General features: G+C 46.4%; 1 protein-coding gene across 1 annotated transcript in view; it reads left to right on the forward strand.

Annotated features, from left to right (window-relative positions):
• Positions 1 to 1962: 1962 nt before the first annotated feature.
• Positions 1963 to 13740, forward strand: part of EBS3 (Alg9-like mannosyltransferase family) — a 65453-nt gene continuing 53675 nt past the window's right edge. The window contains exon 1 of the mRNA XM_087383625.1: positions 1963 to 2385. Within this exon, the coding sequence (XP_087239751.1) occupies positions 2087 to 2385 (299 nt within the window). The 5' untranslated portion in view covers positions 1963 to 2086. The remainder of the gene's footprint in view (positions 2386 to 13740) is intronic.

A 13740-nucleotide genomic window follows, 5' to 3' on the forward strand; every position in this document is an offset into this window, starting at 1 on the left:
ATAAAAATTTGACAACAGTGTAACTTCAAAGCTATTAATATTGGACACTGGCATTCAATGCCCACACAAAAAACTCAAAAACAACAAGGGAGCACACTTTGTGTGCCCAACAACACTGCCCCATTGCCTCCGGTTTACATTGAGCATCTTTGCGTCGCCATAAGAGCGGCTTGAATGGGATGCAGGATATCGGGGGAAGGGATACCACCCCAAACTTGCGCGCACCCATAACCTACAAATCCTGCATAAGTCACCAAGAAAATCGTAGAATAAACATGTACAACATCTCGTTGCACCCAAAATACAACATTCATTTGTCAGTGCACTTTGTAGAGGGTTGGAAACAAACCTTTAAGTGACTCCCATACATAGAAATAAGCAGATTTTTGAATTCCTCGAGGGAGTAAAGCTACTGAGATGCACTCTTGTTGAAGGGAAAGTTGAAATAATTGACGAGGTAGCAAGGAAGGTGACAAACAGGGACTTAGAAATCAAACGTGCAGCTTCCGCATTCCCCAATAATGAGATCAAGCATTGCTTCGCTTCCGAAAAATATGTCACTTGTTGCAAGAAATCGATACATTGCCTCTGAAAAGATCAAGCCTAGACGTTTGTGAGCTGAGAAACATCCATGAGTTTGTTTTGATTGACAAAGTCATGAGGGTTCAGGACCCAGATGCCGATTGGATGAAATTACATACAGAACATCTCCTTACATATAGTTCACCAATGGAATTGAGGATGCCCGCACCTACCGACGCAAAGCTTGCATCGTGGAGAATGTTCTCACCTACTTTCAAGTAAGTGAGAGAGAAAACAAGGAGTGTATACTTTCATCTCACTGAGATAGTTGACACTAAATGGACCGTTGCAAAACCTTCTAGTGGGGCGGTGGCCAGGGAAATCTCAATCGCATAAAGATAAAGATCGCGGGGAAGCTGCAAAGAACAGGCCATAAGGTGAGTGAGAACAAGAAAGGGCATTGTTAGGGGAGAGCCATAGAAACGAGGAAAACCACAGATCAAAGCCAGGGGAAGCTTGCATGGCAAGACATCCAGCAAACTCAAGATCCACCAAGTACATGGCTGCCACTTCTCAACACACCCAAATTCAAAGGAGCAACTTAATCGTTGCTATAGCCTGCCGAAAGGGGCAGTGGTAACAAAATAGTAAAATTTCTAATTTTTCTCATCTACCACTACAACCCACCCTTAGCCCTACTAGAGGGCAGGCAAAAAAGAAGTGCCACATCTGAGGCAAAAAAGAAGTGCCACATCTTGTAAAAAATGATGTTAAAGATCTTAAGGAGAAGGATGACTTTACACATCTTATAGTGCTCGTAAAAGTCGTTAGGGCTCGGAGGGAGGATCTGGGCAGTTGGATCAAGTTGTCATAAAGATAAGAAAATGGTGGGCGTTGCACGTAAATTGACATGTCAAACACTTCGCAAGTTGCCCATCACATCATGGGAAAAAAGTCTCCATGAATAGTTGACGTGTACAAAACTTTATCCTTAGCCCATCACATGATGGTTGATTATCTCCTCCTCAGAGGCACACGAATCAGCCTTTCCCTCAAATTAAAGTGGCTCACGGCTTCGCCACACACCCCTTTAATTTGAGGGAAAGGCCTCCCCATGGGTGCTACCAAAACTATGTGTTGTTTCCACATGCCCCATGTGGGTGGTGGTGCAGGCACCTGGGTGGCTCAACGGACCTCACCAACTTTGAGCAATCCAATCGCGCACCGGGGCTTGGAACGTCGGGTGCAAGCACCTGGGTGGTTCAACAGACCTCACCAAGTTTGAGTGATCCAATCGCGCACCAGAGCTTGGAACACCGCCGCCAACTTTGAGTGATCCAATCGCGCACCGGAGCTTGGAACACCGCCGCCACCGCACCTCTCTCTCAAGTGTGAAGTGAGGCTCCCGAAAAGAGATTCTCGCATGTGGGGTGAGTGGAAACCGCCCTATGAAAGGAATGAGAAGGATGACTTGTAAATTACCCTTCAAAATGAAATTCTAGTCTACGTTCAAATTTGAGTACTCCGTCTACTTACGTTCTACGTAAAGAGAGAGGGAGACTGAATGGCGACATCAGCTGCCTCTGCCCGTCGCCGGCGTCCCACTTCCTCTTCTTTGAGCTCATCTCATAACGATCCTCAGTCTACAGATTCTGAAAAAGATAAGAAACATCATCTCTCGGCTGACCCTGATGCTTCTCCTCCCGGAAGCATCAGCTGGGCCACCGCTTTCGTTGGACTCTTCATCGCTCGCTATTTTAGCGCCAAGTCCAACCTGATCCACGACTGCGACGAGGTCTTCAACTATTGGGAGCCCCTGCATTACCTATTGTACAAGTCCGGCTTTCAAACTTGGGAGTACAGGTACCTTTCCTTTTCGGGGGGAGTAGAGGTGCTTTTACACATTACTGCCTTGGATCGTCATATTCGTGTCCCGAGGAAGTGTGTAGTTTCATCTGGGCGCTCATTATGCTGCCGAATCTTGTTCATGTAGAGGTTCTTTTCTGACAATGCATGCAACACGCATGGACCTCAAATCACATTCATCAGGCATATATAAACAAGGAATATCTGGGCGTTAGGTGCGGTTTAACCATCACGAAACGCGACATAATAAGCATATACAAATTCAGGCCATTTGCGTAAATGCTACGCTGCCCACCACCTAGTTCACCCTTAGCTTTAGGCTTAGTGATCTCATCTTTTGTTTTTGTTCCGGTTGTTTAATTAATTGTGTGCATGGTAGAGGCAAAATTATTGGTATTAAAGTTAAGGTTTAGTAAACTAGAAATTTTTTCACTTCTTTCCAGTTTTTCTAATGGAATCCGGTCAGTTTTAGGTTTGTCTCCTTCACTTTGAGGGGCAAGAGCAATTTCGTTTCGTATGCTAGTCAGTACTTCCACCTGCAAAAAATGCTCCAGCCCTCCTCTCTCTCTCTCTCTCTCTCTCTCTCTCTCTCTCTCTCCCCCCTATGGTGTCCTTTCGGGATCTTGTCTATACCATACAATAGTGGCCGTCCCTGACTGAACCTCACTATCTCAGGAAAGAAAATATGAGGATTTGATATCAATGTAGCAGGGAGAAAGACTAATTTGCTCTCTTTCCTACTAACTGCTGACTGAACTGAAACAATAATGCACTCTTATATTCCTCCTCAGAGGCACAGCATCTGCAGGACCCGGTTCAGTCCGAACAGCAGCAGCAAGGGTCTGCATCGTAGCAGCCCTTAGGTCGCAGATCTACAGTGAGGGATCTTCCTCTTGATACATCACTTATTCTTTCAGTTCTATACAGTTGTATTCAGCCCTTTGGGCAGACATATGTTCAGTTATTCTTTTGCAGATCTGCTGCTCCCTGATCCAGGCTAGATCCTGCTGCTGAAACACAGCTGCTGGCTGCTCAACTCCAGCCTCGAAGTGAATGAGGAATGAGGCCCATGGGGGCTGCCTTATATAACGAGGGCCTAAAACTGGCCGACTAGGCCTTGGATCTCACCAACCAGACCCCTGGCCTGGACCGACCTGTCCCGACCTGGTCGGGTTTGCTGTACTGTCCGACTACCACATGGTAGTCCGCCACATGGCTGCTGATGCAGCATGTATGGCTGTTGACATGGCAGCCTAGCATGCCACAGGTTGTGGATCCCCGTGACGATTGCCCATGTGACTAGTTGGCTGGCCCTCAAGCAGATACACACATGCCCAACTAATTGGAGCGGAAGTGCCTTTTTGTTTTGTTGTTGGTGCACTTTGGGTATGCCCATGGGCAACTCAGGTCTGATGCTTTTAGTACTCATACTTTACGGGCTGCATGAGTGAAGTGCATGTAGCTAGAAGGAAGTGTAGGAGGGGGGGGGATAGGCAATTGTTAAGAGTGACTTCTGTGATACCAATGAAGTGAGAAGGGGATGGGCAGGGGATAGAATAGCAGAAGAAGAGGGGATGAACATTCCTCCTCTGAGGGCCAAATGGTCCATGGCACCCGAAAAATAGCAATTGCAAAACTCAGAAATCGATAGGTAGGCTCCTCCCATAGTGGAAGGGAAAGAGATTATTATGTGACATAATGTGTCTCATGGTTGTCTTTGTGTTGAAATCCGAGTGATGGATGCCCCAAAAGCCAAAGGTGGAGTCTTGCCCAAAAGATTGGGCAATCGTGTATCCATCAAGGAGGGTGCTGAAATCATCCCTGAGTGTGCCTACGGTGGGCAAACCATAAGTAGGTGTTCCTCTGTGTGCACCAGACCAAAATCACAGAACTGGCATATTCTATTTTCTCTTGGCAACTTATTCCATCTCAATCTCTAGCATATGTGATTGGGCTCAGAGAGCCACAAGAGCTCTTCCTGTAATGAGAGAGAGAGAGAGAGAGAGAGAGAGATGGGGACAGAAAGAGGAAGAGATGCGAGAAAGAGAGATAATGCATAGAAGTGAGAGCCGGAAGCAAGAGAGGAGTGTCAACATCAAAGGGTGAAAGAGGACCTATATATTGTCCCCGCATGATCTCCTTTTAAGCCCACTCAACTCCCCTTTTTACCTCTAGGGCTACTCCTAACTAGGCTAGCTGTGAATTGCAGCTAGCTCATTGTGGTTCTGAGGAAAGAAAGTAAAGCTTGGGGGTGTGTGAAAGACAAGCTTTTGCTTTTGTGGTTGAAACTGGCCTCTAGCAAACTAAAGGGCAGTAATCCACAACTAACTTGTCATCCACGTTCATTACAACCATAATGCATCACTTTTAGGCACTTCCTGCCCTTGCTCAACCCTCTGCCCAAGCATCAATCCTCTGCCAAAGGGTTTGCGTAAATCTGGCAAGATAATGACGGGATCGGAGCATAGCTTTTCCTTAAGCTCTTCAAAGGCTGCAATTTCCTTGGTACCCCACCTGAAAGGCACTCCTTTCTTCTGTAAAGCATGGAGGGGTGAGGCTGTTGTAAAGGTCACCTCCCCATCTGTAGACTGTAAGCCCCCAAATGAGGAGAGCGTGGGGGAGGGAGACCTAGGGCATGTGCCCAAAGAAGAGAGAGAGGGGGGGCTGCCACATGGGCAGCACCTCACAGAAACTTGTGGAAGAGCCATGGTGGCTGCAACAGGTAGAGCCTATGAACAGGAAGATGGCAATGCATACACAGCATGGATCTGGCCTAGAAGAGGCAGATCTGGAGCAGCACTAGATGGCGGAGTTATCTCAAGGAGTAGGCACCCAGATGGCAGGATCTATGGGCAGGTGAATGGCCTGCAAATGGCACGATTAGGGCAGACCACGGGCTGGCAGGAGAGTAGGGGTGAAGGACATCCTAGTGGCCAGGTGTTGCAGCAAAGGAGGGACTGCAAGTAGGCAGCACCCTGCTGTTTATAGAGGGCAAGTGTAGAAAAGGGGTAGGGACAAATTCGGAGAAAGGGGATAGAGGAGCAAATGCGAGAGAGAGAGAGAGGGAAAGAGGGAGAGGAAAGGGGTAGAGAGAGAGAGAGGGAGAGAGAGAGAGAGAGAGAGAGAGAGAGAGTAGGCAGCACGTAGGAGGAAGGAGGTAGTAGATAGGATTATATGTCACATGAAAAAGTACATAGTAGGGGGTGGATGAAGACTTATATAGTCCCTCCACATTTTCCACCTAAAGGACCTCTAACTTGGCCCCTTTTTCCCCTTCATTACAGCCATCCCTTCCCATAGAAATTTCCCCTCAAAATTTCACAGCTTGGCTGTCCAAAAGTGCAGCAACAGCAACTACTAATCAATCCGGTAGGAGATAGGGGTGGTCTTGGACAATGCTTTCTGGTGCCATGAATTTTCATCGTTAGGGAGTCCCCGCCACTTGATAAGATACTCTACGTAGGCCTTGTTCCGGAGTACATGGTCTCTAAAACCCACGATGCGCTCTGGGACATATAGGATGTGGCCCTCTTCATCCATAGGTGGCAATTTGGAAGAACATGGACATGTTGTCCAACATGTGGTTTCAGCAGACACATGGAAAACATCATGGATCTTGGAGGTATTGGGTAGCTCCAACTGCTATGCTACCTCTCCAACCTTGCGAATGATCCTGTAAGGACCGTAATACCTATGAGCCAGCTTTGTGTTGGTATTACCTTTCAGTGAGGCATAACGGTTCTTATGGAGATGCAAATGCATATAATCTCCCTCTTTGAAAGACAAATATCTCCTGTGTTCATCCGCATGTTTCTTTTGCTTGGCTTGGGCATCTCGCATATTCCTTTTTGCCAACTGCAGAAGGGCATCCATCCTCTCCAAGTCATTCCGTGCTTGCTGATTTTTCACAGCCATGTCACCAATTGAAGAAGGCATCCCGACCTTGCATCCGTACATTGCCTCAAGCAGGCTCATGCCAATGGAGAGATGCTTGGTATTGTTGTAGCAAAATTCAGCAAGTGACAACCATTTATCCCAATACTTCTGAGTATCATGACAAAAATGCCTCAAATATTCCTCCACCCATTTGTTCACCCTTTCCGACTGTCCATCAATCTTAGGATGGTAAGCAGTGCTAGGTGTGAGTAAAGTACCCACTGCTGTAAATATCTCTTGCCAAAAGTGATCCATAAACTTTGCATCTCTGTCACTGACAATTTCCTGAGGGAAACCCTGATGCTTAAAGACATGGTCAATGAATTGCCAAGCAACCTGCGATGCTGAATATTGGGTCTTAGTGGGTATGGAATGGGCCTGTTTTGTCATTCTATCCACCACAACAAAGATGCTGTCCCATCCCCTCTCTATAGAAGGCAATCCTGTGATGAAATCCATTGCTATGTGCGTCCATTTTCCCTATGGAATGGGTAATGGTTGCAAGAGGCCTGCGGGTAACTTGCTGTCCACTTTATTTTGTTGGCAAGGCAAGCATTCAGCCACGTATTTAACCACATCTCTCTACATGCCCTCCCAAGTAAAGCTCTGCTTGATTCTTTCATATGTTTTAGTGATACTTGAATGTCTAGCCATGGGAGAAGAGTGCATTTCTTGCAAAACCAGCTGGCGGTATTTTGAGTCTGGCACTAAATGTCACGATCTGTGATGTATTCCTTTCTCTATTTCTAGACTTATGGATGGTTTGATGAATGGACACTTGTGGAAGGGTATGCCCTTTCGACGGGACACTTCCTAATGAGGCACAACCCTTCACGAGACATCCTATTGAAGAGACATTTCTATTGTAATGTACCCTCTCATCAAGGGTCACACCCTTCACAAGGGGTACACACCTCTTCATGCACATACCCTTTGGAGTACACACCTTTTCATGTGTGACTTTTCACTCTCTATATAAGAGAGGCCCAATTGTATGGATGACACACAACATCTACCCTACAGATATTCAAGCAATACAATTATTCCTTGTTCTCTGCTATCTCAAGTCTCCTTTTTGTTCCTTAGTACATTTCTAAATATAGTAAATCTAGGATTTCTTACAGTGGTATCAGAGCAAAATTCGCTCCTGCCTGTAGGAAATGCCCCCCACCTTCTAGCGCTGATCTGATACATCTTTTCCGCTAGAAGGATATTCCGTGCACATTGTGCATGGAAGAGATGGAGAGGATGAGCGTAAAAATTTTAAGCGCCAACCCTGCCTAAAGTCATCTATGGCCTCTCCATCTCCCACACATCACGAGTTGATGTGAATGGACACGACAAAAATCGTGTCTTTACAGGTGCTTGGGCTGTCCCAAAACCAAGGGACGCACCTTTTCCACCATCGGACACACCTTTTGATGAAGAGTCTCGACTTCTCACTCAAGGGACACACCCCATCGTGGACAAAAGGACACACCTATTCATGTAGGGACACCCCTTTTAAAAGCAGGGACACACCCCTTCATGAAAAGGTGCATTTATTCCAAGGGTCACACCCCTTCGAATAGGCACACCTTTTTAGGCACCAAGCACCTATAAAAGGGTACCTAGAGGGGTAAAAAGGGAAAAAAATAAAAATAAACCCATCCCCTACCCTTAGGTTTACCCTAGCTACCCTAGGGTTAACTAAACCCCCAAATTAATTTTTGGGGCAACTAACCACTTTAGGCAGCCCCAACGAAAAGAGGCGTCCCTTCTTTGATATTCCGTACGGCCTGCACCGTACGGAACTACCCGCAGCAGCAGCCCGCCTCAGCCGATCTGCACGCCAGCCCTGCGCAGCCCTATCCGATCTGCACGCCCTTCCTGCGCAGCCCTAGAACTCGTCTGCACGCCAGCCCCCTGCGCAGTCAGCATCTCCTCGCCAGCACTCAGCCCCCCCCCTGCGCAGTCATTTGCTTTGCCAGCCAAGCCAGCCTAACTGCGCAGCCCAGCCCTGCCTTTCCTGCGCAGTCCAGCCCTGGGAACTGCAACTAGTTTTTTGCCATTGACAGCCTGCAGCCCCCCCCCCCCCCCCCTTGTTTTGCCATCTTTTCCTGCCAAATCAGCACCAGTTGCAGCCTCCTCTCGCGATGAAGACAGCCTGTTAATAGCCCGGACCAGACAAGCCTCGATTCGCTCCTCGCAAACCACTGCAACATGGATCTCCGGACAGCGATTTGCAGCCTTCTTCTACGCAACAATCTGGCAGATTAAATTATTGCCAGGTGGAGTCTTTCCAATCTGCTTTTAAGGATTTTCTTGTCATTAACAAATTACAGCAAATGAAAGAATCTCCCTTAAAGCATGGAAACCCCTGGTAATTCACCCGGCATTTCAAGGACACCTCAGGCATCATCTACCACACAATATCGTGTTCAAATTGCACAACCAGCCCATTTCGGAGCCTTTGCATCTTGGGTCTTCTGTGTCACGTGCCCTCCTAGTGATTTGGACCACCTCCTCTACCTTCTGCGTGAGGCACCTTAGTTACATTACTTCCTCAGCACAGTACAGGTTGTGTTCCACGAGACACGAAGATATCCTGAACCCGATATTCCTCAAGAGTTTGCTTTCCATCTTTGGAGAGAATTTTACCCCTCACCTTCGGCATCTCCAGGGTACTCTCCACCTCCTTCAGCTCCCAGATATCCTCCTCTACAGGTTGTACCTTCTCCAAGTCAGTATTTACACTCTGAAGGCACTCCTTCTCCTGGATATCCTCCATTTCCGACAGCAGCTCCTTATCCCATCTTAGATCCGTGGACTCTGCAACCTACTCCTGTCCTTTCACGAGCAGTAACACCACTTTCGGCATCACCAGTGTTACCTCAGACAGGACCTCCTTTACCAGACTTCCACGGGTGGTTCCATCTTGCCTCGCCTGCCCCCTCCAACATGAGCAACCTCAGGGAGCAGCCCGAATCTTCTTCCAGGAATGGTACAAACTAGAGCGCAAGTTCGCGCTTTTCTCACACGGATCTCCGATATGTCGCAACGCTCGCGTGAAGCCTCTCCAGAGATCAAAGACTCAAGTCCAAAAAAGGCTCCTGAAGTCAACATACAAGGCGAATCACTCTGCAACTTCAAATTTCATAGCTTCAGGACAGCATCTCCGACTTGGTCCAGAAAGTTCAACAACTTCAAGATTCTCGCAGTACCACACATACAGAGGATGACGTGACGCAACCAAACGACTATGCGGATTCATTCCCACCAGAGGTAGAAAACACTGAACTACGTGCCCTCTACCGTTTACTTCAAGCTTCCAAAACTAAAAGACTTGACATCAAACTTCCGGAAGCCTACACTGGTCAACACAATCGCCAAACAGTTGACCAATGGCTCGCAAAAATGTGCATGTATTTTGATACTGTTGACCTCACTGAAGGAAAAAAGATTGCATTGGCAGCCTCCCTCCTCAAGGATACAGCTTTTCTATGGTGGCAAAGACGCTTAAAGGACGGCAAAAGTGTGTTAATATGGGAACGTTTTGAACACGTGCTCCGTAAGCAGTTCATACCTGCCAATGCGTACTTCCAAGCACGTTCAAAACTCCGACAGTTGGAGCAAACGGGTTCCCTGTCTTCCTACATCTCTCAGTTCACCACATTGGTGCTGGAGGTTGATGGTTTAACTGAGGATGATCGCCTTCATGCTTTCATCTCAGGCCTAAATCCCTCGCTACGCATTGATGTTCTTAAAGCAAACATCACCACCACAGATGGCGCTATTGCTTACGCAGAGCGCATTACAGATTTCCAAAACACAGGGAAGCAGAGTGCTAATCGCACACAGAACTCTCCTCTGGCCAAAGGTGCTCGCCCTCAAGATAACACCAGGTTTTGAAAAAACTTCGGTAATCAAGGTCAGCGACAGTCTCAAGATCCCTAGAAGCCTCAGAAATCATTTGCTGGATTTCAACAGAAGCACTCCTCCAAGGATCGTGCCTCTTCTTCTTCACAAAGTCATTACCGACATCCCCAACATAAAGGTGCGGCCACTGACAAGAACAACTCCAGCACAAAAGGACTTTGTACCATCTGTACAGGCGACCATAGATGGTTCGATTGTCCCAAGCAACCAAAGCAAAATTCCAATATGGAACCTAGCACTTCCCAAAGAGAAGATGCTACCCCAGCACAAGACAAGAAAGGCAAAGCTGTTCGAATGGCGAATACCATCCACCTGAGCCTTGCCAGCAACCTCGAACCTTCCCTGGCCACTCAAGTACTTTGTGTTCAAGGATCGATTCGTGGAACAACGGTCACTATCCTCATCGACAGTGGCTGTTCTCATAACTTCCTAGCTAGTTCTATGGTCGACAAACTTCGGTTGACCACCAGTCCTAGTCTCATGGACTATCAGATTGAACTCGCAAATGGAACTACTTTCTTGTGCAACACCAGAATAAAAAACTTGTCTTTTCGCATCCAACATTATACGGACAAGTTGAACTTCGACATCATGCCTCTTTCTCGGTACGATGTCATACTCGGACAACAGTGGCTCTACGACTATGATCCATCAATTAGTTTTCGCAGCCATACTATCCAGTTTGTCCACCAAGGAAAACTTATTGAGCTAACTGGTTCTAGGGACTCTCCTTCAACCCCAGTTGCCTCTGCCCTACAAGTAAAGAAGTGGGTTCGTAAACGCCAAGTAAAGACTTCACTTCTGTTGGTTACGGCAGTAGAGGAGACACCAACAAAGGATCCTCCTGAATACCTCAACCAACCTTTTCCCCCTACCTGGATATTTTTCCACAGGAATTGCCAAAGCAGTTACCACCTCGACGACCAGTGGATCACCCAATCAAACTTATTCCCGGCAGTAATCCACCGTCGAAACCTCCTTATCGGGTTTCTTACACTCAAAATGAAGAAATCCAAAGACAGGTCACCGAACTACTCGACAAAGGTCATATTCGGCCCAGTCGCAGCCCTTTCGGATCTCCTGTACTACTTGTGGAAAAAAAGAATAAGTCAATGCGCCTCTGCATCGACTATCGAGCCCTCAACAAGCTCACTATAAAAAACAAGTATCCATTGCCTCGCATCGATGACCTCTTCGATCAACTTCTACATGCAACACAATTCTCAAAGATTGATCTTCGTTCAGGTTATCATCAAATACGCATACGAGAAGGCGATGAGTACAAGACAGCTTTTCGAACAAAGTATGGACACTATGAATGTTTGGTCATGCCTTTTGGGTTAAACAATGCCCCGGCCACATTCATGACATTAATGAACGACATCTTCAGGCCTTTCCTCGATAAGTTCGTCATCGTTAACCTCAATGACATCCTCGTTTTCAGCAGATCCTTACATGAGCACAAACAACATCTTCACCAAGTTTTTGAAGTTCTCCGCGCAAATTCTCTCTACATCAACATTGAGAAGAGTGAGTTCTTCAAGACCCACCTTGAATATTTGGGACATGTTATTTCAGCTCAAGGCATCTCTGTGGATCCCAGGAAGGTTGAGGTAATCCGAAACTGGCCTACTCCTAAGAATGTTCATGATATCCGCTCTTATCTCAGATTGGCAAACTTCTACCATACAAAGGTCTATCAGTTTTCCGAAATCGCAGCTCCTATGTCCGAATTATTGAAAAGCACATCAATTTTTCAGTGGCTTCCCGAAACAGAGTATAGTTTCCAACAACTCAAGCAAGCACTCACTACCACATCAGTTATGGCTATTGCTGACCCAAACCTTCCATTTGAGGTCATGACCGACGCTTCCGACATCGCTACTGGAGCAGTCTTGATGCAAGAAGACAGAGTTATTGCTTTTGACAGCCATAAACATTCCGATATCCAAACCCGATACCCGGTTTATGATAAGGAGTTTCTTGCCGTTGTACATGCTTATCGCTCTTGGAAACATTATCTCATGGGAGCCGACTCTGTGGTCAAGACAGACCATCACTCTTTAAAGTATATCTTTACTCAGCCAGTCATGAACGCTCGATAAGCACGCTGGGTTGAGTTTCTGGCCAACTTTCACATGACCATTGAGTACATTCCAGGACTACGCAATGTAGTTGCAGATGCTCTCAGCAGGTTACCTTTAGCATCAGCTATGGTAATCTCTACATTATCTATGGATGTTCCGAATTCATTCAAAGGGAAGTATTTCAATGATAAAGACTTCGGCACAACAGTACAAGTTCTTTCAACAGATCAACCTTCGACTTCCAAACAGAAGATTTTCTCATCCTATTCTTATACGGACGACTTTCTGTACTATCAAGATCGCGTCTGTGTACCACATGACAAGGATGTTCGACGTCTTTTGTTAAAAGAGCATCATGTAGTTCCTTATGCTGCCCATCCAGGCATCAACAAGACGTATCGGTTACTCAGTGCAACATACTACTGGCCTCAGATGAAACGTCATCAAAATGGTTACATCTTGCTTATCTTGTCAACAAATGAAAGCAAGCCGACGACTTCCAACAGGACTTCTTCAGCCTCTTCCAGTTCCAACTGAAAGGTGGGAAAGTATTTCCATGGATTTCATTACAACACTACCACGATCCTCCAGAGGTAACACTCAGATTATGGTAATTGTTGATCGATTGTCCAAAATGGCACACTTTGTTGCTTGCAAAAGCAGTGCACAGGCTCTGGACATAGCCAAACTCTTCATACAACACATCTTCCGACACCATGGATTGCCCAAGAATATCATATTCGACAGAGATCCTAAGTTTACCAGTCACTTTTGGATTTCACTGTTCGAATCTTTGGGTACAACTCTACTGTTCAGTTCAGCCTACCACCCAGCATCAGATGGCCAGACTGAAAGAGTCAACCAAGTTCTGGAAGAAATGCTTCGACATTATGTTCAGTCACGCCTAACAGCTTGGGAAGAGTATCTACCACTCCTTGAGTTTGCTTATAATAACTCTTTCCATAGTGCCATTAGCATGACTCCTTTCCAAGCAGCTTATGGACACACTCCGATTGTACCAACGAATTTTGTACTTCAACATCGAGTGGCCCTAGCTGATCAACTGGTTCAAGAAATGCAAGACATTCTACTGCAAGTCAGGGATCATATGCGAAAAGCGCAAGAGCGGTATCAACGGTCTGCTAACAAACATAGACGTCACCTGGAATTTGACACTGGTGACATGGTGCTATTATCTGTAGCCCCACATCGCTATAAGACGGTTAAGTCTGTGTTTCCTAAGTTGCGACCAAGATACTATGGACCTTTCCGGATCGTCAAGAAAAATTCACCTTTAAGTTACAAATTGGAATTACCACCATCATGGGGTAAAATCCATCCAACATTTCATATTTCTTGGCTAAAGACGTACATTCCAGACGATGAAGCAGTTCCTCCTGCAGGTGATTAT

The sequence above is a fragment of the Dipteris shenzhenensis genome, chromosome 13 (assembly GCF_047967505.1).
Source record: "Dipteris shenzhenensis isolate YYH24624 ecotype China chromosome 13, Dip_SZ_1.0, whole genome shotgun sequence".
NCBI classification, from domain to species: domain Eukaryota; kingdom Viridiplantae; phylum Streptophyta; class Polypodiopsida; order Gleicheniales; family Dipteridaceae; genus Dipteris; species Dipteris shenzhenensis.